At 42.1% G+C, this 26,994-nt stretch overlaps 1 protein-coding gene and 1 non-coding gene across 3 annotated transcripts; one reads left to right on the top strand and one right to left on the bottom strand.

The window, feature by feature from the left end:
• Nucleotides 1-22,608, bottom strand: LOC118576448 (transcription elongation factor A protein-like 4). Of its 2 annotated transcripts, XR_004943953.1 has the most exons (3): nucleotides 22,533-22,575; nucleotides 682-1,002; nucleotides 1-282 (listed from the first exon to the last, which is right to left on the bottom strand). XR_004943953.1 is itself a non-coding variant. In XM_036176698.1 (2 exons), the coding sequence occupies exon 2, from the start codon at nucleotides 21,128-21,130 to the stop codon at nucleotides 20,564-20,566; it is 567 nt and encodes a 188-aa protein (XP_036032591.1). In that variant the 5' UTR covers nucleotides 21,131-21,153; nucleotides 22,533-22,608; the 3' UTR covers nucleotides 19,418-20,563. The 2 variants fall into 2 exon arrangements, 1 of the variants encoding a protein (XP_036032591.1); XM_036176698.1 differs by lacking the exons at nucleotides 1-282; nucleotides 682-1,002 and adding an exon at nucleotides 19,418-21,153 and having other exon boundaries at nucleotides 22,533-22,608.
• Nucleotides 22,609-26,920: 4,312 nt separating this feature from the next.
• Nucleotides 26,921-26,992, top strand: Trnaa-ugc. The gene has a single exon. It is a non-coding gene; the product is annotated as a tRNA-Ala (tRNA).
• The last annotated feature ends 2 nt before the right edge of the window (nucleotides 26,993-26,994 follow it).

The following is a 26,994-nucleotide window of genomic DNA, read 5'->3' as shown; positions in this document are numbered from 1 at the left end:
TATAGGCTGGACAAGAGAGAAGAGAATTCTGGGAATAGGAAGGCTGAGGGCAGCTTGTTGTCAATTTCTGCGTGTTCTCTCTGCAGTCCCGTTCTTCTCATAGAAGAACCTGACATGGACAGAGAGAGAGGTCAAAGTGCCACTGACAACTAGTATTTGCTGAAGACTTTCTACATGTCACCCTCTGTAAGTTGTCATTTGTAAACCTTTATCTTCAAGGTCTTCAAAGCACTGAGATGGGCACCATTACTTCCTTCCAGGGCTGGTCAGATGGTCCAGATTCTAGGCAGGAAACAAATGAGTAGCAGGTCAACAGGAATGTGTGTCCTACCACTGGCACGGAATTGGATAATTTAGGCACCAGAATATATAGTGACGGAAAGGAGTTCTTCTGCACAAAATGGGGGTCTCTGAGCAGTACTGATAGGCACAATGCCTGAATAAATACATTCAGAATCAAACAAGGAAAAAGTGAAACTATACTGAAAGACAAGTGATGCTTGGTGACTGGTAACTGCAGAGGGAAGAGGTATCAGAAGCAACATTAGCAAGTATAATGGTGATAAGTGATGTGGCGAGAATCATACATAAAATACTCCATCTGTACACAATCCCTCAGCAGTCACTATAAAATCTGCAAGCTTGACAGGAAAACTAGAGGTAAAACACACAAGTACTAACCTTGTCCTGTTTGTGCTGGGGAAAAAATAGATACCATCAAAATGATTAACTGTAAGTATTCTTCACAATGCAAACCTTCCTGGGGTTGCAGATACATACACAGATATTCTCATGTATCACTTTCTCTCTCTCCACCTATGATCTCAGCAGCTCCCTGAGGGAGCTGGCTGTGAGACAGAGGACTTTCTATGATTCTGCAGATTCCATTTGGAGCAAACATTTGGCTATGGTTGTCTTAGTAATTTTCCCCACACTGGGTGTTGGATATTTGTTTCTTTTCTCATAATTCACCAAATTCTCTGCAACTTCAAAATACTGGAGCTGAAACACAGGCAAATATATGTTAGCATGAAGGACGTTTTTATCATAGAGTGAGTAACCTAACATTCCAAAAGTAAAAGATTCTTCAACAGCCTTGGTTAAAATCTACCCACTGCTGTGGGTTGTGTTGGAGGTGGTGCACGCCTTTAACCCCAGCACTCGGGAGGCAGAGCCAGGCGGATATCTGTGAGTTTGAGGCCAGCCTGGGCTACCAAGTGAGTTCCAGGAAAGTTGCAAGACTACACAGAGAAACCCTGTCTCGAAAAACAAAACAAACAAACAAACAAAAAAAGTCTTCCCACAGACAGTCACTTACCTGTCACTTAAAATACCATCAGGAAACATGAAATAAAAGAAAAGTCTGCTCACTTCCTGTAGAGTCTAGACACTGAATGGGACAAATCATTGTTCAGAGAAACTAAAGATATACAGATTCATCCTCTTCAGGAGACGGAAGACACAGCATTGCTAAGGAGTCTATTCTCCTCCAACTGATCTACAGATCCAGCACAATACCAACAGAACCCTTAACAGACATTTTAGAAAGAAACTAGAGGCTGATTGTGAAACTCAGAGTGAGTATGAAGAACCCAAGCTTGAAAACAACCTTGAAAATGAACAAAGTTGGAGGATGAACATCTGATTTCAAAATTCCTTACAAACCTGAGTAGTGAAGACAGCGTGCTTGATAATGGCACCAAGACAGAAAAGGATATGAAGAGGACAGAAGAAGGAGTCGCACTCATGTGAAAGGATGCCTCTAGGAAAAGATACAAAGACACTTCCCTGAACAAACCACATGCTTTTCAACGTGCTTTCCTGGGACTCTCAGTGTGGTCAGGAGATGAGCCCAGCACTGTGACCCACAACCTGAGGAGTGCCCTGTCTCTGCAGTGTCCTCCACTTTGGTGAAGCTTGAGCTAGGACTAGTCAGAGAAAAGAATTTCAGAACAAGCCAGAGTGAAGCAAAGGTAGTGAGTGAGCTTGTTAATTCTTTGGACAGAGACTGGCATAGAATAAAGACAGTTCACTCATGAAGACGTGAGTGTGGACTAGAGAAAGTCTGGAGATAACGTGTCAGTACATATGTGTATGTGAGGAGGGCAGGGAGGGTGGGGGAGAGATTCTGGGGCTTTCAAAGTTACATTGTTCAAAGAATATAATTGTGAAGGTTTAAAGTTTAAAAGAAGCTTAAATTCAGGCTTTTAAATCAAGTAAATGAATACTTTTAAAATGATCTTATTCCTCTTCAAGAATTTCTTTTTTCAAATTAAATTGTGAGGATGTTATATGATTGAGGGGTGTTAACAGAGTGCTAATGGGGTTCATCTCAAGGCTACAAGCAATCTGGCCTTAAGCAAGCAGAGTTTATTTATTCATTTTTATGTTTTTGCATTTTTTTCCACATGTAAGTCTGGGCACCACATGAGTGCCTAATGCCCAGGGGTGGCACCAGAGTTCATGAGATCTCTGGGAACTGGAGTTACAGACAGTAGTAAACCAACAGGGAGGTGCTGGGAATTGAGCCTGGATCCTCTGGAAGACATCCAATGCTCTTAAGCAATGAGCAATCACTCCAGGCCCTAGTTTATTTGTTGTTATTTAAAAAAAATCCTTTGAGGTGTCTTAAGGAATAGTAGCATTATATCATCAGGCAATTTCGGCTCTATGAGTTGAGTTGAGGTTTCCTGACTGTCAGTTTACAAAATGCAAACTAGGTCAGAGGGTGAGGGGCTCTTTCCCCTCTCCTGTTCCTTTCAATGCCCTGTCTTTCTGTCTTCTCTCAGGACAATCAGACATCCTCATGCACAAATACAAATACAGACAAGTCATATATCAAAGGATACAACACTCAATTCAAAATGAACAACTGATCTAAATAGGGATGGATAGAGAGACATCTCAGAGTTTAGGAGCCCATTTTACTATTGCAGAGAACCAGAGTTCAATTTCCAACTCCCACCTGGTGGCCCACAATTGCCTATGCCTCCAGATCTAGACAAAGCTACAGTCTTTTCTTGTCTCCATAGACATCTGCACTCATATCCACACATCCCACACATAGACACACAAGCATACATACTATAAAAATAAAAATAAATCCAAAAATGATTGATCTAAAATACAATCTAAACATCAGTCTGTTAGCAGCAGACATTTCAATGTTCAGGATTATGGATTAGAAACAAATGTCTTAGATAAAGATAAAAACGGGGACTAAAGAAAAAGTAAAAGGGACTAAAGAAAAAGGAAGATATTAGTTTTACTACAGAGTATTTGGCAAAAGAGTGAGTCAGCCCTTTTAGTTATTTGGCGGTGCTCTTACCCTGCAAGGAAATGTCCCGAAACACGACAAATCCACAAGAGTTTTTTATTAAGATAAAGAGACAGACATGGTCAAGGTAAAGAGTGAGTCCAGTGGAAAATGGCGCTGGTTTATAAAGGGTGGGCTGTGTGAGCGTACAGGGACATATGTGGCTACTCCATGCATGTGCGTAGGTCACATGGCTGCACACTATTTGCAACCACATAAAGCCACGGGGTCCTAGTAACGTGAGTCATTTTGACCTGGAAATGGCTATTTTGAACCAGAAGTAACTAGGCAGAAGTGTCTAGGTCCACCGGGCATGCCCAACTGTGGGGGCATGTTGTGAATTCATATCAAGCCCTGCCAGTGAATGTGGCATGGCAGTGTTATGGAATATATATATTATCCTCGAGCAAAAAGGAAAACGGACTGTAAGGATGTCTGATGCTGCAATGCAAAATTCTCTTCTGTCAAAATTTTCTATCTTCTATCCCTTTCTCAATTTTTTTTGTGAAAATACAAGGCATAGTGTAGTAATATAGTGTAGGAAAAACTTAGTTGTGGAAGATTGTATAGAAAAAAATAAGTAGGGCAATTAGACAGAAAAACTCTTCAATTTTCTAACTTTGGGGCTATGAACGCAAACTGGGGGGAAAAATCTTTCTTTGGGCTTTAGAGGTAGTAAAAAAAGCTCTTCTTTGAGCTTATGGGGAAGAAAAAGTTTCCTATGGAAGCTTTTGACCTGGGGACAGCTGAAATGCTAAGTCCAAGCAGCAGGATGCTTCTCCCAGAGGCAAAAATGCTGGTGTAAAAAGCCAAAATTTAAAGTTGGGAAGTTTGGGGCAACGTTGGTCTTTCTCTCCAGTGGGGGAAAAATCTTAAACTAAAAAGGTTTTCTTGAAAAATTTGGGGGAAAATCTCTCTAAAAGCCTCAATCTTTCTCTTAAAAAATGTAATCTTTCTCAAAAGCTGTCAGAAAAACTTAAAAACTAAAGCCTTTAACTTTCTCTCAGAAGGACAAATTAGAATCACCTGAAGATATTAGTATGGGGACCATCTGTGATTAGCTCTAAGGGAAAACAACAAACCTCTTAAGATAGCAAAACCTCTCTAAGTTCTCTGTCAAGCTTTAAAAATCCTCCCTGCAATGCAGGAGGCAGGGACAAGTTCCTAAAACCTCTTCTAAGCTCTGTCTCTTCTAGCTAGTAAAAGACAGTGGGTCAGAGTCCCCTGAGGGAAAGGCTGGGAGAGTGTGGGTGAAAAGCTACAGAGCCCAAAGGGCAGGAAACCTTACCTGAAAAAAGCAAACAAGCCAAGCTTTTCAGTTACAGCCTAGCTGAGGCATCAAGGGTTTTGTTTCTGAGTGAGCATTTCAGAAGGAAAAGGTGCAAAGATCCCCTGAAGTGATACAAACTGTTAGCATTGTATCCTCAATTCTGAGCAAAACCCCAGAGGAAAGGTTTCCTACCAGTGAAAGGACCTTTCTGGGAAAGCAGTGAAGCTGAACTGTGTCTGAAACAGTTGTGCTACCGAGTCAGAACGCTGTCTGGGGAAAGAGCCCAGCCAGGGCAGAACAGAACTATCCAGGAGTAAAGGTTGGTTTGCCATCAGAGAAAGCATCTCTTTGAGAAAAGCTTTGTTTCAACTTTCTCCTGGTGAGATGGGGGAGTGTAGCCTTAAGGGGTGATTGCCTGTTGCATAAGCTCTGTCCTTGAGCACACTGACAAATGCAACCCACTGGGGGACTGGGCCAAGTGAAGGCCTGATGAGGCAAAAGACCTGTCCTAATTGGAGTTTAGAGATGGCACAAACCTCCCTTGCTGAGCTTTATTTATGAACACAAACCTCAGACACTAAAACAGAAACGGACTAAAACCCCTACCTTTAAAAGCAAAAAAGCTATCACTGTGGTGTTGGGGAATGTTTCTGGGGTAGAAGGGATAAATTGAAACCAAACTGGGAGATAGTCTCTGAAGAAACAGAGGGGACATAATCCTCCCCAGAAAATGCATGACCTGAAAAAGCTGCTAGAATTTGAGGCAGATTTGGGGGCAGGGGGAGCCCCTACCTCCAAAAGCAGCTAGCAGAGGAACAGAGCAGCCTGAGATATATGAAGCTCTGCATCAGGGGGAAAGGAACAGGCAAAATGAGAATAAAATCAGTGGGAGAAAATCTCTCTGAAGGAGCCATGGAAAAGCTGTTGTAAATGTTTTTGTTTTTCACTGACTGGCTAAGGTAAACACAAGCCCTGAGGAAAGTTGCTATCAGACATTGCCCACCTCAATGCCCGCTAACGAGGCAGGTGCAGTTCTGATTCTGGAGGCCAAGTGTCTAATGAAGGAGAGACACCTGTTAAAGCCAGTTGAGGAGAGACTAGAAATCTCCCAATGTGCCATAGCTGAAAATGTAAAATCCTTGTTCAAATCCCCCATTGCAAAAGCAAAAAGCTTTGTTCAAACCTCCCGGGCAAGAATTTGTAAGGAAGTCTGGTAAAAAGAGAACCAGTTGACTCTCAGACCCAAAAAGAAGTATGGGAAATGGAGTCCATAGACTAGTTCTTAACAGAGAGCTGATGAAGAGAAATGCATTCTGGGAAATGTAGTTTTTCAGCTAAAGATGAAGATACTGTCCAAAAACTTTTCAGCTCAGAATGAAGTTTCTTCTCAAAGCAATGCTAGAAAGCTTAATCTTACCTCTTGAGAACTCAGATCAGAAAAAAGAGCTACCTATAAGAGCAAACAAGCCACTTTAAAATCCTTAAAACAAGGGAAAGCAGTTTACACACTGAATGTTGTCTTAGATATGAAGAAACTTATGTTGAAATTTAAAAAGTTCTTTGCCTTTTGAACAAACGGCCTGCAATGAGTAATTCCTTTGCAAATCTAATAAGGGGACAAGGAAACAGGCATTCAAAAAGAAATGACTGCTTTATAGACTGGAAACAAACTTCAGAAAATCTAGCTGACTTATAAAAGAGTTGCTTCATTTGATAGTTCCTTATAAGGAATCAATGATAAATATCACAGCTGCTAATAACATCAGGAGTTAAAGCTAATGAAGTGAAAATACTAAATCCTGAAAATGCTTTCTCAGTAAGCTAATGAAGAATATCTATGTTGCATGAAAGAACATCTATGTTCTTGACTCCTTTGAATAGTATCAGTTTTGGAAAAATACTGGAACTAACAACAATCAAATCAAAAATTTTTAACAAATTCAAGACACTACTCCACAGAAGAAAGCCGCCATGCTTTGTGGGCCATATTAGAGCTCACTCCAATCTTCCTGGTCCTTTAGCTGAGGGTAATGCAATGGCTGATAAATTAACAAAGATAGTAGCATTATCCCAAGTGGAAATGGCTCAACAGTCACATGCTCTTCATCATTCAAACAGCAAAAGGTTAAGAAAGCAATTCAATCTTACCCAAAAAAAGCAACTCGTCAAATAGTTAAATGATGTGGGATTTGTCCAAAATATTTTCCTGTCCCTCACTGAGGGGTAAACCCTCGAAGTCTTCCTAATCATCTATGGCAAATGGCTGTTACTCATATTGCAGAATTTGGCAAATTAAAATACATACATGTGACCATTGACACTTATTCAGGATTTTTAATGACTAGTGCACAACCTGGGGAAGCTACAAAACATGTAATTATGCACTGCTTGAAGTGTTTTTCGAATGTGAGTATATCAAAAGTTAAAACTGATAATGGTTCTGGATATAGTAGTAAGGCATTTCAACAATTTAGTACCCAATAGGAAATCGTACATAAAACACGTATTCCTTATAAGCCTTAGGGAACAAGGTATTGTAGAAAGAGCTCATAGTAGTCTTAAAAAACTTCAAAAAAATAAAAATAGAAAAGGAAGAAATTTACCCTCAATCACCACATAATGCTCTTTTTGTTCTGAACTTTTGAATATGGATGTCCATGAGCAGTCTGCCACAGATAGATTTTAGCACAGTGGCATCCAAGTGACTTTTGCTCAAGTGGAATGGAAAGATCCCTGCTCGGGATTATAGAAGCGTCCCGATCCTGTGTTAATATGGGGTTGAGGACATGATTGCGTTTTTTTCACAAGAGGAGAATGAAGCTCTGTGGTTACCGGAGCATCTGGTAAGGAGCGTTGAACTAGGAAGGTCAGCTCCAATGACGTTCCTATAAAGGAACCAGAATGAAAGTGGCTGATTAGTGTTTCTGAGGTTTTGTCACTGGTTAACGCAAACAGTGAGGAAACAGAATTTGGAGCTGGGCCGCTTTTGGCTTTACTAGCTCCTTTAGAAAAAATACTTTATATCACCTAATAGCTGTGCAGTATTTTGTGAAGAGCTTTACAGAAGCTAAACACAGTAATTTCACCCTCGGGGGAAGTGAAGTTTTTGGTACAACAAACCTAAAGTACTGCAGTAGAAACACTTGTCTGAATTGAAGCACTTAGGGGAGCTATTATGAATTTGGGTGAAGGGACAACCTCTAGTTAAAAACTGTTTACTGCTGGCAGTGCATCTCCGCCAGTTCTGGAATGGCTGAGAGAACTGGGTAACTTTGGGGTGTGGCTTCATCCTGAGAAGGTTACGGTCCCCTAGCAACAAGTATCACAACTCTTTAAGGACAACACTCACTAAATCCCAGTGTTGTATAGCAAAGCTGACTATAAACTCTAAAAATGATGTACTTACTTCCTGTCTAGTTAAGAGAATCCTTCTAACAGAGATAGTGATAATAATTAAGAGTAAGAAGTAGAAAAAGATGGAAATAAGATATGTGAGTTTGTAGAAATTGTCTTGTTTAGATCTGTGTTAAGAAATCTTTAGGTGTTTGCCAAGTTAAATATATGCTAATGGTAGCCCTATATAAGTTTGTAAAATAGATATACAGAGTTCCTTTAAGAATATAAACCTGTGGGTTGGGGATTTAGCTCAGTGGTAGAGCGCTTACCTAGCAAGCATGTCGATCCTCAGCTCAAAAAAAAAAGTCTTAAAAAAAAAGAATATAAACTTGTAAGAAGTATCTAAGGCAGTCTTAAGACATGTAGTAATAAGCTTGTAAGAAGTAAAGATGCTAGTTGTAAATGTCAGTTTAAATAAGAAATAAGAAGATGGAATTAATATAAGAAGTATATAAGAAGTAATAAGAAATATATTTGCTAAAGTAGTTCTATAGTTTCCTTAAGGAATATAAATAAGTAGATGTTAGTACGTTATATGTGAGTTTGTAAAAAAAAGTGTATATGTTGACTGTGAGTCTATGCTTAATGTATGTGGTGAAAGAACCTGAGACACAGAAGGTAGTGTCCTAGCAGACTGCAAAGCAGGCAGTCTGAATGGTTTCAAAAGCTCTATAAGCAGCTAAGAAGCTAAGAATGGTGGATGCCAGAACCAGCCCAACAAGGCATCCGCAGCTATGATCCATGGAAAACCAATGCAACACAGAAAAACCTGAGCTAACAGCAAAAACGGTGCCATTTAGAATACTACTGTACCCAAGAAGGTCTCTGGCTTGAGAATAAAATTTGCAGAGATGCTTGTTTGAACTAAAATTGTTAACTGCAAAAAGTTTTGGTTGTAAAATGTCTCTTCATATTTGGAAGTGAAATTCTGATATCAGAATTTACTTTTTTTGAACTTTTCGAACTAAAAAAAATGAGATAAAACTACCAAAAGGTTTTGGTTATGGATTTCTTCATATTTGGAAGGCTAGTACCAGAATTTATTTGAATTTTGGGACTTAATGAAATGAACAATAGATTTCATTACAATGGGACAATTTTGAGTTTACTTATAGTAATGATCTAGGAACTGTTTTCTGAAATTGGGTTGAAAAGGGAACTATTTAATGAAGAAATTTATTGTTCCTACCTAGACTAAAGATGCAATTTTGTGTATGCATATATGCTTTATTAACTGGTGATTCATGAATTATTTTATGGAACTGTTTATGTAAAAATGGAATTACTTTTAGAACTCGTTTTGTGTTACAAATGGAACTGTATAAACAGAAAAGTTTGGGTTTTCTAACTAGGCTTGAGATTTTGCTTAAAAAAATTATAAAGAAAAGGGAGAGTTAATATTCCTTAGTCTATTTAATTTAAAAAAATATTTTCTTGTTGTGTGAGTAGACTAATGTCATGTTTTGTTAGTAAGAAATACAAAAGGGGTATACTAAGAGACAACTTTTAAAGTGTAAAGAGTTTTATTAAGAAATTGCTTTTGGATGTTTTGCTAAAAGTTTTCAAAGTGTTAATGGTTAGATTGAAAACATTGCTTTTCAATATGGGGTTATAGGAATTGTATGAGTTTGGGTTTTCTTCTAATTAGGTTTGAGATTGTTTTAAAATATTTTTACAAAGCAGGAGTTATGAGTGAATTAAGGTTGGATGTATGTTTGCAGAAATTATGTTTAACCTATTGATATTAATGTGCCCTGGTTTTGTGGAGTTAAGGAAATATTTAAGTTTGTGAATACATCAGAAGTTTTTCCTATGTTCTGTTAGCAAGAAATTCAAATGATTCTATTAACAGTTAAAGTAAGACTGAGAAAATTGTTAACTATATATAGCACCATTTATGTTAATTCAAACGTGTAAAGAGTTTGCTTTGAGCTGTAATACTGGGAGAATTGTGACTATGTATAGCAATATTTATGTTAACCTGTTAATGGTAATGATGAAGCTAAGGGATTCTTTAAATTTGTGATTGCATTAAGTTTTTGGTTTAGAAAGGGCTTGAGGCAGCTAAGACTGCTGTAGTCACCTTGGACCTAATCCAAAAGAGAATTGCCATCTTTATCATCCTCTACTCCTATACTGGGAGGTATAACAGCTATGGAGATTGTTATGAACTCTTAATCATGAGTTATTTTTTATATATTAAGAAAGGGGGACCTGTGGGAGCCCGTTTTCGGGTTTCTCGTGGCTTTACCCAGCAGGTCCACATAGAGGATGATAAGAGCCACGGGCCTGAGTGCAGGTGTCTGAAATGGTCTGCACTTGGCTGTGCTGGGTGAGGAGGTCTTTTGCTCCACCTCCTTGGCATCTCTATAAGTACCCTGGGGCAGAGACAGTTGGGCCTGTTGGAAAAGGTTCCAGGCCCTCTCAAGGCCATCCTGTATTTTCTATCTGTTTATCTCCACACTATAAATCCTTCTAATATTTCCTGCTGCTCACACTCAAAACTCTGGGGAGCTGTGGGGTTGGTGGGTGAATGCCCCACACTACTACATACACCTATATGGCTTTGGTAGCACAGATGGGATGAGAGCATTTCTGCATGATGACCAGTAGCTTGAAGAGCTACTTCCCTTTCAGGTACTATTGCTGGATGTACTGGGGAGGTATTCAATCCAGGAAAATGGAAAGGAGAGAGAGGAAGCAAGGTGTGAAATTGGTATATCTTGGCTTCCATATGGGTCAGACAAGTGGAGGGATCCTCATTGCTCTCTGGTCTATGTTTAGCCAGGGACAATGTTTGATGTCCCTCTCATCAACCCCCTTCACAGACTCCAGAAGAAGAATTCCACCTTGATTCCAGAGGCCACTGAATCCAGAAACGAGGGCCCCAACTATGACCCCAAGACAAAACTCAATGCTCATGCTTAGTGACAGCACTTTGGAAGGCCTAGGGTGACTGTAGATCAGAGAATTTTAATGCATATAACCTGAAGACACAAGCCTATGAATTGTAATTGCACATGATGAAAGTGCATAAACAGAATATTCAATGTGAGATGGTGGAGGTGCACAGCTGTGTGCCTGCTTTCCTTGGCCACCTTCCACCCACTGCAGATGGCAGTTCCACCCCAACATTTATTCTGTGCACATGGCAAACTACTCCTGCATACCTAGAATAGCTTAGCTTGGCTACTGCATCATTTTATTCTTTTGTGTGCCTTCCAAGGAGTGAAGACTTTACCTACTCCCACCCTCAATAGCAGGGAAAACCTCACATTTACTGTCCATCAGGCATAGGCTCTTAGTTGGGAAGGTATAGAAAAGTGAAGTCCGCTCCCTGATGACCTGAAGCCAGCAATATAGGACACCTGTTTACTGTCCAGGTCTGTGCTGAACACCCTCCTTGTTTATCACCTTCTGGCAGCCTCTCCTGGGTTAATCTGTGTGCAAAATTCCATGATAAGGCTTAAGCAGGCAGGCTTTTACAAACTTATTTTACCACTGAAAACGTTTCTGGTTCTAGTTCACATTATCCTCACTGTCTCCTGGTTTCATCATATTCCTTTGGATAAAGTCAATGAACTCAATGCCTGAATGTAAGAAAGTTTGGATTCCAAGCAGGAACATAGCTCATGGGGTGGAGCCATCTAATTTCCTTTTGAAAAAAAGCAGTGGAATTGTAATCTTATGACAGTCTGCAGAAGGGCTATGTGGTGGTTTGCAAGAAAATGGTCCCCTGAGGGAGTGGCACTATTAGGAGGTGTGGTCTTGTTGGAGAAGGTTTTGCCTTGTTGGAGGAAGTATGTCACTATGGAGGTAGGCTTTGAGGTCTCATATATACCCAGTGTGTTAAACCACTTCCTGTTGCCTGCAAGAATCTCAACTACTTCTCCAGCACTATGTAAAGTTCTGAGCTATAAGCAAATCACCTCAATGAACAGTTTCCTTTTATAAGAGTTGCTGTGGCAGTGGTGTCTCTTCACAGCCATAGAAACCCTAAGACAGGCTATGTCACGGTGGTGCCTCTCAGATAGGAAGAGCAAGTTCTGCCTCTAGACCTGCAGGTCTAGCTCCAGAGCTACAGGTTGTGCAGACACCAGAAGCAATGATAACTCAGCACCTCTGAGATGCAGATCGGATGCTGTGGGGAGCAAAGTTCAGAATCCATGTTGGGAAGCTCCTCATGTGGGAAAGATGAAATGCTCGTGTTGAGAAAGTCCTGATACACAAAGAAATTCTGGACATTGGGGAGTTCCCTTCCCTATATTTTATGAATAATTCTACTGCAAAAGTATACTCAGGACATATTTACATGCATACATGTATATACACCCCACATACAAACACATTTATTTAGTAAAACATGTGTATATACATTTGGGGATGGACGGACACACACACACACACACACACACACACACACACACACACACACACACACACACACACTGTGGTAGGAGGAATCCTAAGATGTTCTTCAAAACTCCAGCCCCTGGTGTATGGTCTCCCACTCTAAAGTAGGGTAGTAAATCATTCCCGTGAATATATGATGATTTTTTTTTTTTTTTGGCAAAGGTGAAATATATTTTGGCAGAGGTAATATATTGATTTTGAGTTAATCAAAATAGAAATCTGAGCTTTAAAAAAATGGCTTACCAGTTAAAACTATGCTTTGTGCTCATTTGGGAACTGCAGCTGACCACCTCAACTTCCTAGATTTCTGTTGTATGCCTTGTAAGGCTTGTATTTGAAGATGTTTCCTTCTGTATCTGCTGCTTTTCTCTATCTCCATCTGGACTTCTAACCTTGGACACAGCACTGTGCCTCAGGAATAATATCCATGGATATCTTGGACCTCATGGGCTCCTTCCTCTGTCTCTGGCTGCTAGTTAGATTTGGCCACTGAGTTGGTCAGACTGTGCATGACATTGGTATGGCAGAAGGAAGGAGAGTTTCAACCCTGGAAGAAATGGCTGAGGTGCCTATTTACATATCAAAGCAGACCTGGCTGCCAGATCCTCCCAGCACCCTCAGTCCCTCCCTGTTATACCTTCTGGCTGGCATACCTTGCCCCCTACCCTAAACTCTCCAGCATAATACCTCACAGGGGAGGGGTGTTGCATAAGCTCCAAGAGGGAACTGATAGGGAAGCCAGCTGTGGGACTGCAAGCTGGAGCAGAGCAGGAGAGTACAGGAGGAAAGGGAGCCGGTCAAGAGACCCCAGGCAGGTAAAGCAGGCCAGAACCTAGAGATTCGAGTATCTGAGGTGCATAAAGTATCATAGTGATAAGAATTTCCATCCCTTGTCCTTATGATTGGAGCCCAGTAACAGCAACAGGAGCTTCCTGGCACAGCAATATGGCTTTTGTAGTAACAGTAGACAAAGCAGGCAGCTTGGGGTGACACTTATCCAGTAGGGAAAGAGAAGGATAGTCCAGGGCCCAGAGAGATGTAAGAAAGCAGGTAGAAAACAAATGAAGGGGAGCGGAGGAATGAGACTCTAGAATTTGGAATCAAATTCTGTGAGTGGCAGAACAAATGATCCTTACATACCTCAGGAGAGTCAGGTCAGCCCCTTGGTTCCAGGAGGCTGAGTTCCCAGAAGGGAGTGCATTTATGCCATTCCCAGGTTTCAGCACCAAATGAATGAAAAAAAGAAATAAAAAGGAAGGGAAACATGAAAGGAACATGACTACTCCTAGGTATGCTGGAGGAGAAAGTTTATTGTAGATATGTGGGAGAGCAAGCCAGAGGCAGGGAAAGTCCAAATGGACATGACCCTGAGCCATGTAGGAAGAGGGGAGAAAAGGGGGGACCAGGTGCAGCAGCCAGGAGGCCCAAAGGTACAAATAGAGCAGGTAACCAAATGTTTGGATTATATAGGGAAGAGCAGCCCAGCGACATAGCTGGAGAGCTCAGGCTAGGAGGTGGGCTATGTCAGCCAGGACAGCCCTGTCTGTAGCTGATAGGGATTGAGAGAGAACCTGGCAGCCAGGTCTGCTTTGATATGTTAAATAAGCACCTCAGCCATTTGTTCCAGGATTGAAACCTAATAGCAGGAACCCATGAAAGTCAGAAGAGGGTACCAGACCCCCTGGAATTGGAGTTTCAGGCAGTTGTGAGCCACCATATAGGTACTGGGAATTGAGCCCAGGTCCTCTGCAAGAACAATAAATGCTCCAAGCCATCTCTCCAATCCCTCCCTGCCCTTCTTGATGTTCTTCCAGAAGCTCCATGGGGAAGGCAAGGAAGAACTCGCATATGACAATTAATGCAATCAATCTAGAGAGTGGGTAAATCTGACTTAGTGGGGAACTGGAGAGGGAGTAGAGAGGGAGGGTGGCTCTAGTTTGGGAATCAGACAGCTTGGGTTCTTGATCCAGCCTGAATACTTTTGGATATGTGGCAGAAGTCATTTCTCCTCTCTCTGTTTCCACCTCTCTGTTCTTCAATTTCCACCTCTGTGTTCCTCAGTTTCCTCATCCTTGATGTGAGGACAGACACCCCCCTCACAAAGGCTATCTGAAGATTAATGTGCAGGGTAGAGTGTGTTCTTTGACTGGAGCTGCATGTAGGATGGTTGTGGGTTCTCAGTGCCACATTTGGAGATAGCAGAAAGAGAATGCTTGGGGCATAATACGTCCTTGTCTGTCCTCATGGATTCCAGGTAGTGAGCAGGCTCAGTGACTTATATGAAGGCTCAGGAGTAGGATAGCTTCACCACTAGCAAAGTAGCTCAAGTAGAGATACACCTGCTCTGGGTGGGTCAGGCATCTTTTAGTAGGGGCCTCAATCCAGAGATATAGGACAAGTCTTAATGTTCCTTTGTTTCTCCAATTGAAAATTATAGGACAAAAATGACCAGATTCTATTCTAAAGATTAAGAAGATGCTAATTAATTCAGTTTAGCAGCAAACAGACCTGAATGGGCAGGTCTCTGTGAATACCAGGATGGGGAAGGCCATAGGAGCCATGCAAATTGTGGTTGGTTCAGGATATCAATAAGGGCTACTCTAGCTGGAACTAGTGTTAACCTCCTGACCTGGGGGCAGCAGAGGGAGTAGTGGATCCTCTGCAGTGATGACCAGATCCCCATCACTTGGCAACAGTGCAGGCTGTGTGAAGTAGAGCCAATGTGCTCCTGCCTGATGCATCTGCCATTGTTTATCTAATGAATAGGCTTTCGAAGTGTCTTGAAGGGTGAAAATGTTCTGCTCTGAAAGAAAGGAAAAAGCATAAAAGGAAGGACGGTAAGGAGGCATTTCTAATTTGTAGAACAGTCTGTCCATCTTGATTGCCATAGAAACTTGATGTCATTGTGGTGACTAAGGAGAGTAGAGCAACTTTTTTTCTGGTGTTTTTAGATCAGTTTTGATATTTGACTATTTCATATCTGTATGTAACTCTCTCCACACCTTTTCTCATCAATCCCTCTTCTTTCCTACCAGTTTCATTCACAACTATTGGTTTTGTTTTGTGACTGATTTAGTTTAAGCAAGGCCATCTATGTGACTATTGGATTAGAACTATCCATTGGAGCCTTGTGGGGTCACACAACTAAAGTAATGACTGTCTTTCCTGAATCTATCAACAGTAAACAGTTTACCAGTGACGAGTAGGGTTCTTCTTCCATCCATTCCTGACTGTTGATGGGCCCATGGTGGTATAGACCCCAGTGCAGTACTGAAGAGCAATGTGACCTGGTGAAATTGGAAATGCCTCCCCACAGCCCTCCTTCTCATGCTTATTATTGTTTTATTGTTTTCTGGGACTGAACTTGGCTTCTTGCATGCTAGACCAGCAGTCTGTCACTGAACTGCAATCCTGGTCCTCTTTCTACTTTTTCAATTTTGACACAGGGTTTCACTAAATTGCCCATTCTGGCCTTAAATTCAATCTGCAGTTTTGAACTTGTGATTCTCTTGCCTCTTGCATATGCTGGGACTTCAACTTGCCAGACATAATTTAAATCAATTAAAATTTAATTTTACATAATTATCTCTTACTGTTTGTGTTATATACTGTTTGTTTTCTTTGTTGAAATTGAGATTCAGGATGGTTCAGAAAGTAAAAGTACTTGAATTTAAGCCTGACAAACTGAGTTTGATTCTCATAACCCAAGCAAAGGTGGAAGAAATCAACCCTACAGTCACTACAGTGTTCTCTGATCTCCACATGCATACCTTGAAACACACACACACACACACACACACACACACACACACACACACACACTTACACAATAATAAAGTTTTAAAAAAATTAAAAACTGACATTTGGCTGAATATCTGTATCTTCATTTGCTAACTGTGGCAACTCTCAGGAATCTCTAAATTTAACAACTGAAAGGAGTCTTCCAATGAATAGACTCATGAAAACCAAGCAGATCAGATTGTTAATAAAGGTAAAAGCTGACAATATCTGGCTGTGATGGTTAAATTTATGCCAACTTGACTGAGACAAGTGTCAGTAGTAACAGATGGTTAAATATTTCTGAGTACTTTATGTTTCTGTAAGAGATTAAAATTTGAGTCAATAGACTGAGTATGATCCATCTTCAACAGTGTGAGCAGGCTGCACTCAACCTATAGAGAACCCACGTAGCACAACACAGCCAAAGAGTATATTGGTGGTTTCTTGTAAAGCTGGAACATTTGTCTTCTCCCTTCCCTGAGTTTTTGGAACTTCAGGTTCTGGCCTTTCAAATTCTGGGAACTTGCACCAGCAACTAACTCTTGGGTCCTTGGACCTTCAGTTTAGGGCACAGAGTTACAACATAGGCTCAACTCCCATGGTATTAAACCTTCAGACTCAGTCTGACCGGCAGCACTGGCCTTCATAAGGATCCAGCAGCAGGTTGCAAGTCATGTGACTTCTTGAGCTTCCATGGTCACATGAGCCCCTTCCATAATACCTCTGTTTTAAACCTCTGTACATTTGCTTTGTTTTGTTTTCTGTTTCTCTAAAAAACCCTAAAGCAGTGGTATTGTAGAGTGAAGGGACAATGGGCAATTATGCATTGTTGGCATTCTTAAATAAGTTAATTTAGGAGGTAACATTAAGTTAAAATGATTCTTGCCCCTTGTGTTCCTACATAAGCAAAACAAAGGCCAATCCAATGTCAATACTAAAATGAGCATTGGCCTTAATCAACATGAAGCCATCAAACTAACATCTAATTTGCTTTAACCAGTCAAATATATATTATTTCACATCCTTTTGTGATAAATTCATAAAATTTACCACTCATTACTGCTTCAATTGACTCCAAAGCCCCTGTAGTTTAGAAATATTGTATTCATGAATTTCTGCCTACACAAACTGTTAAAAATTTAATGTGCCTGACTATGTCTTTGAACACTGCCAAGTGGACAAATCTGCTTTCTCTGGATATTATTTCATTTAATAACATGAAAGGCTATTGACCTAGAAGTCCTACTTCCAATAATAAGATAATATCAGTTAAGAGTTTAGAAAAGGATTGTAAGGTGATACCCATCTGCAACCTAGATGAAGATCTCTGGCCACATAGTTCTCAATCTCCAGGGAGGAAAGGTAGTTAGTACCCATGGAGCAGATTTTTAAGAGGAGTCCAGTTTCAAGTTCTTTTCATGAGTGTCCAATTGAATGTGTGGCAAATCCTGCTAGTGAGATAGCACTATCCTCTTTCATACATGTGTATGACTGCATAGCATATTATCCTAAGCACAGAAATGGATGGACGGCAAAAGTTCAGTTTCCAGTTGCCAGCCATGTCCTGGGAGAGAAGCTGCAAATTGTGGCAACTTGAGTACCTGGTGGCAGGTCTCACATATGTGCATCTTCAGCTTACTAAAAGTGTATATACAAACTTGATATATTAACAAAAGAGAAATTGTAATTATATCCCATAGCAATGAGTATGACTAGCACTGACATCCTTAATTTAATTTTTGTTATTGTTTTGTTTTGTCTGAGAAAGGGTCTCTCTATACAGATCTAACTGTCCTGAAACTATGTCCATCACTATGTCCAACAGGCTTGTGTTGAACTCACAGAGATCCAATGTCTCTGTCTATCAAGTGCTGGGATTAAAGGCATGTACTAATAAACGTAGCTACATCTTTGATTTTAAACACCATTCTCCAACAAATGGCATCACAAATTCTTGATGAAATGCCTGATTCTAGGAATTGGATAGAAAATACACAAGGTAAGACTAAGCATCTTTTGTTGTAGCTGTTTGAGGGATGGTCATGCTATGTAGCCAAGGCTAGCCTGACAGTATAATTTTCTGAGATTAGAGGTATGTATCACTATGCCTGGCTAGAGCATCTAGTAGTATAAGAAAATAGAAAATAAATTAGATAATACAAGTATATGGAACCAATACAAAAGACAACCGAAAGAGCTCCAAATGACCAAAGAAGAAATAATTAGAGAAAAACCATGGGAAGGAGTACTGCATGGAAACAGTGGGATACATGAATAAATAGAGAAGAGGCAATTATCATCCACAGAAGAATTATAAATAATTTAAAAACTCTTTCATTAACAGAGAGCATAATTCTCCTTTCTGAAAGTATAGGAGTCCAACAATGACTATTTTATAGGGAGAAAGCTTTGAAAGGGAGAAATTTTTAAAATATCAACCTCTCCATGGAGAAACTTCACACAACCTACATTATTCTGATAAGAAAAGTAATTTAACATGAATAGTGATAAGAAAAATGAACTATATGTAACCTTTATATGATGTGAGGAGAATGGCATTTTCTCTCTGTGGTATTTCCTCATGAAGCACATTCATTGTCCATATAAACACACACAAACCCAGAAAGCAAATACAAAATATGGGGCAATTAATACTTGACAAGTATTTCTAAAAACTATTGAGGACAGCAAAAACAAAAATGTGTGAGAAACACAAACAACCAAGAAAGCCAACTTATGGAGAGAAAATGGCAAAATATAATATTGCAATGTGGAAGAAATACAGAAGATATATCATGAAGGATATGAATGAAATAAGTACTTTGGGAAGTAATGATGTATTGATTCATTATGACAAATGAATCATCATAATGATAGGCTCCTATAATAAAGAGAGGACACGGAAGCCTGTGAATATGACACATGACTCAGTATGTAATAAAGCATTAGTATTGGTCAGGTTTGGCAAATGAACCATCCTAAGAAAGGGCTTTAGAAACAGTAAATACCAGCTAGGGAGGACATGGAAACTCCATGTCATTTTTGTAGTAATTCTGAAAACATACACAAGTGTTCGAAAAAAAAAAAAAGCCACATCTATTTTGCCAGTCAGTGGTGGCACGCTTCTTTAATCCCAGGACTTGGGAGGCAGAGTTTGAGGCCAGCCTGGTCTACAGAGCGAGATCCAGGATAGGCACCAAAGCTACACAGAAACCTTGTCTGGGGGAAAAAAGTCTATTTTAAAACAAGTGCAAGTAAAGACACTAACACTATACAGATGGAGGAGGTGGAGACCAGTCTGCGGAAATGCAAACAGAGGGCTGGGGATGAGTTTCTGGGGAAGCAGTTCCTGAGGAAAGGCATGTGAGCACTCAGATCAGCAGGGAGAACAGCACAGCACCCATGCATTCATGTTCTTTCCTGCACCATTCTCCTCTAAGATTCCTGGAGGGGCTCTGTGGAAATGGACAAGAACCATGAAAGAGTCCCCATGAATCTCATGGATTATCAAGACCCAGGTGATAACCGGGTCCTACCAAGGAGGGGAAGATCAATCTACTGCAGTCAGAATGCAAGTCTCTACCCTGTGGTTGGGCTGAACCTCCAGATCACCACAGTGTCCCCAGAGGAGGGAGGAAGTGACAAGAGGCATAGCACCAGGGAGACAAGGCATGGACTTGTTGTCCCCACTTACTCCTGGGCAAAGTGGAGACCTCTCTTGGCCCAGCTGCAAGTGTCTGACCAAGTTCCAGAGTTCTTCGTTCAGGGGAGGAGGCAAGGAGCAAACCATAGCAGTTCACATTCTCGCTGCTTCCTACACTCCTCTCCACACCCTTGCATGGTAAGATTTATCCCCATTTCACGGGTGGCAAGGCTCTGCCTTCAGGCACGGAAGGACAGATTGATTCCTCCATCATGGAGCTCCAGGAGTAATACAAACATTACCTCCTGTTTTACATCCAGAAAACAAAAAACGCACTGACTCCACTCTCCCCATGCACAGTGTTCCTGATTGCTTAGAACTAGGTCCCAACTCCTGCATCTTATGCCCAGAAGGAGCAGCCATCGTAGGAGACGATAAACTATTGATAAAACCATAAAGAAGGACACAAGTAATTGTCAGACTTGTTTTCTCGACGTACATTACTATCTGTTGCAGTTTCACAGAAGTAGGCTGATGCCACACAGAGGGTTCTGTGGCTCATGTACTTGAACTTGACAACACACTCTGAGTATTACTTTTTCCACGCAGTGAGGGAAACGGACTGCACAGGACTCAGAACATGGCAGGCAGAAGGGTCAAAGGGACTGCAGCTACCAGGAGGAAAGCCTAAATCGAAGCAGCAGCATAAGGTTAGAGCACTCTGCCCAGAAAATGCTGTCGGGAACTAAACATAAGGGATGTCTTCAATGTCCCTTCGCGGGGCCCTGCAGCCACCCCTGAATTCCCTTGGGCCCCTTGGGTGGAAGGGGTCCTGCAAACTTCTTTGCATCCAAAAGATCCGCCCCATCTTCTGCTTGTTCTTTCTCTCATCCTCCTTTACCCTTGCCATGTTGTCAAATTCTCTAATCACGGCCTCATTGCTGAAGTGCATCTCGTGGATGGCCTCTTTATACTCCTTGAGGCAATGGGCCAGCCCCTTGTTGGTTTTCCTTTTGGCCTTGCTGGCCAGGTGGTCCTCAGCTGGGCGCTTTCCTGCAGACCTTCCTTTACTTTCTGCCTTTGCCTGGCTCTCTGGTCTTCCTTCCCCTTTTGCTTTTCTCTCAGGCTCTGGCTGCTCTTGGCGCTTTGCTAGCATCCCCTTATCTCCTGCCTTAGCCTGGTTTTCTGACATTTCTTTGTCTCCCAGAGAAAAGGCTACTTCTGTCTGTCCCTCCTCCTGTGGCGCTGTACCGTTTTCCATCTGTCCTTGCATCGAAGGCATTCCTTCCTTCTCCCTCGAGAGTTCCTCCATATCCAGATTTTTATTTTCCTGTCCTGGGGGTTTAGGAGGGGGTGGGGTGGGGGACGAGGAAATAGAGAGGACACCAAGACTGAGGAGTGGGCACGGAAGGTACATGCATCTAGTCTTTGCATCTTGCCCTTGACAATGGTTCTCTAACTAAGCCTGTCTGCCCTCCAAGTGTGCCTTCTGCCTGCACCCCTCCCTCACAGGTGAGGGAAGAACACACTGGCAAGAGCTGTCACCTTCTCTGTGCCCCTTCACTGTAGCAAACACTGTGGAATAGGGCGGGGGTGCGCAGTGGAGCCCCAATTCTGCCCCTTTCCCTGTCCAGGCTGCTGCTGTACACTGACCTGCAGGGTTTCAGAACAGATTGCCCCTGCTTTCCAGGGGTCCCAGCAAGGAGGCAACAGCATGCTGACAGGACACAGGTGCAGGGTCTGTGCACTCTGTGAAAATCTGTGACCAGGAAACTGTCCTGGATTCAGGACTTGTCCTCTTCCATCCCTCCCTGCTCCCCAGCCGCCATTTCTTTTCAAGCCTTGAGCTCAAAAGGAGGACGCTCTTCTAACTAATTTGGGGTGTGTGTCTCCCTGCCCTGGCTGGAACTCAAGAGCCCACCTTAGCGCTGAACAGCTTTTGGGTCAGGCATGGCAGAAGGTTGTTTTTCTCCCTTCCTTCCTTCCTTCCTTCCTTCCTTCCTTCCTTCCTTCCTTCCTTCCTTCCTTCCCTCCTTCCTTCTGGCTTTCTCTTTTTCTTTCTCTCTTTCTTTCCACGCCCTCTCTTAGGGGGCTCCTCCCAGCCCCGGTCCAGAACTGGGACTCCAAAGAGGAGCAGAGAAGGGGCAGCAAATGTCGCGCCCGCCTCGACCAGCAAGGAAGACGCGACACCTGGATCCTTCTCATTACAGTTTAATCAGACCTTTGATTAGTTACATTGTGTCTCTCTCGCTGGGGCAAGCCTCTCCCAGCACCTAAGTAGGGCTGGGCTGCCAACCCCAAGCAGCCACGTGGGCACTGTCCACAGGTTCACGCATATGCCAGCAACACACGAATCCAGCCACAGCCAAATAAGGAGCTGTTTACCATAAAGAGTGTTTGCCATCGGGAAGGCAGAGGGTAGAAGCCAGAGCCATCTTTAGGGTGCGGCTACACGCGGCTCTCTACAAGCAAAGTCAGCGAAGATACTGGGTTGGGGTGTAGCAGGCAGGCGGGGATACTTGGGGGTGTCTGCCTCCTCTGCCCTCTGCCCATCGGCTGCAAGCTCCCCAGTAGCCTCCATTTCCCATTGCCTCTTCTGTCTACACCCAAGCCCTCCTCCCTTGTCCCAAACTCCACCTCCAATCTTTCCCTCCTAGCGCCCAGCTGGCCTCACCCCACAGCATTCGCCTCTAGGAGCAAAGCCTCACACTGACCTGAGAGAAGCAAGAACAGTAACCAGAAGCCCAGGGACTTGAGAGATGGCTCTGGGACAGAGCCCTGGGGAGCGAGGGCGGGGCACTCCAGCTGGCAAGTCACGTGACAGCATCCCAGCAGGAGCCTTCTCCCCTCCTGCATACTAGCAAGAGTTGGTCAGTCCAATTGAATAGCTTGAACTGTTTGGGAGGCACCCTGGCTGTGGGACCAGGATCTGTCCTTAGTGCATGAGCTGGCAGTTTGGAACCTTGGGCTTACACAGGGACACTTTGCTCGGTCTGGAAGGAGGTGACAGGACCTGCCTGTACTGAATCCACCAGGTTTAAATGAATCCCCAGGGGTGCCTTGATCCTGAAGGACATTGGAATGGAGGGGAGGGGCTGAGGGGAAGGTTGGGGTGGGGGCTGGAGGGGGGAGGACTGGGGAACCCATGGCTGATGTATAAAATTTAAAACATAATAATAAAGAAAAAAAAATATATATATATAATGAAAAAGAGAGTCAGTCAGTCACTCACTCACATAGCACCTCCTTGAATCAGGTACCCCTCTGCTCTTGGGCATGTGTGTTTCTCTGGTTAGGGAGTTGCTTTTAAAAAGAGTTTTATTCAATGCCAGTTTTTTTGTTCTTCATTTGTACTGGGCATTGTGATGGAAGAATCTTGACGACATGGCTTTCAATTCTATTACAAGCTCAGAATCACAGAGGGAAGTCCTAAAACTGTGAATTGACTGTGTGGACAATAGGATATTGCACTTTTGAGAATAAAGTACAAATTTGTCTCACCAAATGACAGTTCCTAATTTTCTGTCTGACTTTCATGCATTTTCTAATGGAAAAGGAAAAGTGCTTACATTTGAGCTAAGTGAAAGAATGATTAATTTATTTTCAATGGTAAATGGAGTGTGCAAGGTGCAATGATCTGACCCTGGAAGGAAACAACTGTCATCAGCCATCCTTCCAGCAGGCAGCTTGAGTAACCAAAGCACACCTCTGCACCAATCTTCCAGACTGAAACACTAACACCCTTGCCATTCAAAATATCTAATATGCCCTCTACCTGTGATGTTCCATGTCCAGCATCCAGCTGCCTGGTCCCCTGCTCCATCTTCTCAAGAAATTCCTGATTTCTTAGGAGCTTTAAAAAGATCTCCATCACAAAGTTCTCTCACTTGCATCTCTGACAAACAAATGATGTTGTGTAACTCCATTGCTTTAACAAGTTGTAAACAAGGAGTCCCTGTTGTTATGTGGGATGCCTCTCTCTCTCTCTCTCTCTCTCTCTCTCTCTCTCTCTCTCTCTCTCTTTCTCTCTCTCTCTTCCCACCTACCCTTGGGGAGATTCCTTTACAGAAGTCTTGAAACCTCATTAATAGACTGTTGTTGCCTTTCTTCCAAAAGGTTGAAATGGCCCTCTGAATGGAGACAGGCCACTTTCTCCCCGGTAAGAGTTGATCCACTTGGGTCTGCCAACCAGGAGCCAAAGGACCCCTTCTCAAAAACGGGGATCCTTCCTCCTAAGCCATTCTAAGAAGCAAAAGGGGCTATACTGATCCCTTCATGAGGTAATGTGCTTCCCCTTCCCATAAGCCCTGCTCCTCTGGCAGGCTCCCACAGAGGGGCAGTCTTGCCAACTCTAGGATCTGCCCACTTTTCTCTTTTCTAGCTGTGCTTTCACTAACCCTTTTCTTTCCTGACCCTGTGACCTTTCTCTCAAGCGCCCTCCCTACTATGTGGCCTCTTATGGACCATGTGTGTCATCCATGCACACTTAATTCAGATGGGACAGCTTTCCTCTTTTTCTGCTCTATCTCTTTCCTCAGGGCAGCTGAGGAGATGTGCAATTACCTGACCTGGAACTTTTCAGTTTTTCCTTTCTCTGTTTTCCTCCTTAGGTTTATTTATTTTATTCTAGGTGTGTGAGAGTTTTGCCTGCATAAATGTCTGTGTACCACTTGGGTGCCTGGTATGCAAAGAGGTCAGAAATGGCATCAGATCCCCTGGAATTGCAGTTGTGCATGGTTGTGAGCCTCCTGGTGGATGCTGGGAACCAAACCTGGGTCTTCTGCTGGAAAAAAATTGCCCTAAAGACAGTAGGGTTTCTCTTTTAAACTCTAATGCCATTGTCCTTCAGAGAGTAGAGAGATGTCTTTGTAGTTAAGTGCCCTTGTTCTTTTTGATGACCCTTGGTCAGTTCTCAAAACCCATATGGAGGTTCATTACCATCTGTAATTTCAGTTCCTGGAGATCTAATAGCTGAGTAAAGTTTTATTGTTGTAGTGCATTATGTTATCATTACACTTTTTTTTTTGAGGGACATCTAGGTTTTTTCTACTTTCTGGATCTTATGAAGAGAGCATCATGACCATGGTTGAGCAAGTTTATTGATATTTTGTTTGTGTTCTGACAAATAAAGCTTGCCTGAAAATCAGGAATGGAACTAGCCAGTAGTTAACCATAGAGGTCTGGAGGTCTGTACAGAGTGGAGACAGGAAATGCTATGGCTGAGCCTATAGAGGAAGTGATGAGGCAGGGAGGAGACAGGAGTTTGGCTCCTTTGGGTCTGAGCAGTCAGAGAGGTAAGAGGTGAGTGTGGCTGCTCCATTGCTTCTCTGATCTCTCAGCTTTCACCCTGATATCTGACTCTGGGTTTGTGTCATCAAGACTAATTACTTTGTACTCCAAGCAAGTATTTTTCAGAAAGAATGTAGCTTGCTTGTGGTATATCCTCAAGAGTGGTATATCTGGAATTTGGGGTAGATTGTTTCCCATCTGGAGTACAAGTCCTTCTAAACCAACTCAGAAACTCACAGAGAGTAAGTAGCAAGCACTTTGTGTCCACGGGTCTTCACCACATAGTCCTTTATGTATATATTCTACATTTCCATATTTTAGGGGACTTGTATTCATATTTTTATGGGGCTCCTGAGTGAATTAACCAGTGGGTCTCTGATTCTTGTGTGTTCTTGTGAGATCTTTTCCTCGTGTTGATTTGACTGCTCCAAATTATATTTGATAGTTGTGTTTTGTCTCATTCTACTTTATTTAGTTGTGTTTTGCTGTCATCCCCTAGCAGCCTGTTATTTTGTAATGAGTGCAGATCCACAGTGGATCCGGATGGGAGGGTAATTGAAGTGGAACAGGGAGGAGTGGAGGGGAGGGGAACTCTAATCAGGATATATTGTGGAGAAACCTACTGGGAATAGAAAACACAGAAGGCAGATTCCCAGACCTAAGTATAACACCAAGGAATCATGGTTCACAGAGATATACTGACTCTGATTTTCTTACTACTAGGTCCTTTGAGTATCAGTACTTATCCACCAATACCCCAAAGCTAGACCACGGTCAGCAGTGAAAGGTTATTGCTTCTCTGCTTCCCTCATCTGACTTTTCCTTCCTTCCCTCCTTCCCTCTCTTTTTGCTTTTGTCTTTATTTTATTTAGGTTGCTCCCATTCTCCTATGCTACCTTTGCTTGTCTGCTATTACTCCTTGTCTTTATCTGGGAGTTTTATAGTAAAGTCTTATTTTGATCACATTCTTTGTAGTGTTCCAATAGTTGTTGAGGTTGAGCAGTGTGCTTAATTGCAGACTCGGGCGTCTATAATCTGGCAGCTTCTCTGGTTATATTTGTTACATTTTCAGTCACCTGAACATATATAAAATATTTTTTAATGATTTTGTGTGTTGTGTCATGTACCAGATGAGGTGAGAACAAGGGGGATACAATGTAACAAACCTCTCATTTCAGAAGCTTACAGCGCATGGAGAGAGATGTATAAACGTACAGAAAGGAAGCACATTAGGGTTTTATGAAGAAACAGTTCCCTAAAATTTAGTTGTTGGAATAAATGAAGTGATAAATAGTGCGTGGGAATGTTAAAGAACAAGATGACCAGGGTGTCCAAAATTAGAAAAAAAAACCACAACAACCTTTTAATTCTTGAAAGCTAAGGCATGTTTTAAAAGAGAATAGAGGTATGATAAGGAAGGTTTCAGGAAACTCCCCATGCTCTCAGATATCCCAGCATATTGTTAGTGAGCAACACATAATTACCAATTCCTCATGATAGTGTCAAGTTGAACAAATACTACAACATAAAGTAGAATTTAAATTGATGGTCCTAAATACTTCAAAGTATTATTTATTGTTATCCTGCCTTGTTTTAAAAGTCATAATGCTTATTATTACTATATTATTGTTGTTGTTTTCATTATTTTTAACTGAACATAGGTTATTTTTTATCCACTGTATGTCATAACAATCCTGTGAACACAGAAGCCATGAAATATACTCAAAGCACAAGATGCAGACTCCAGCAGACTGTGAATGCCGGTGTACTCTGTTAGGTTCATATAAGGTTTAATCATGAAGCCAAGCATCCTGGGGATGTAGCTCAGCGGAAGAGCACATGCTTTGCATGTATGAGGCCCCGGGTTCGAGCCCCGGCATCTCCAGT

Source organism: Onychomys torridus, unplaced genomic scaffold, assembly GCF_903995425.1.
Source record: "Onychomys torridus unplaced genomic scaffold, mOncTor1.1, whole genome shotgun sequence".
NCBI classification, from domain to species: domain Eukaryota; kingdom Metazoa; phylum Chordata; class Mammalia; order Rodentia; family Cricetidae; genus Onychomys; species Onychomys torridus.
This window is presented reverse-complemented; position numbering and strand designations above follow the sequence as displayed.

Excerpts from the sequence above, each read along its gene's own strand:
- LOC118576448 (XM_036176698.1), bottom strand. The coding sequence starts at position 21,130 with ATGGAGGAACTCTCGAGGGAGAAGGAAGGAATGCCTTCGATGCAAGGA.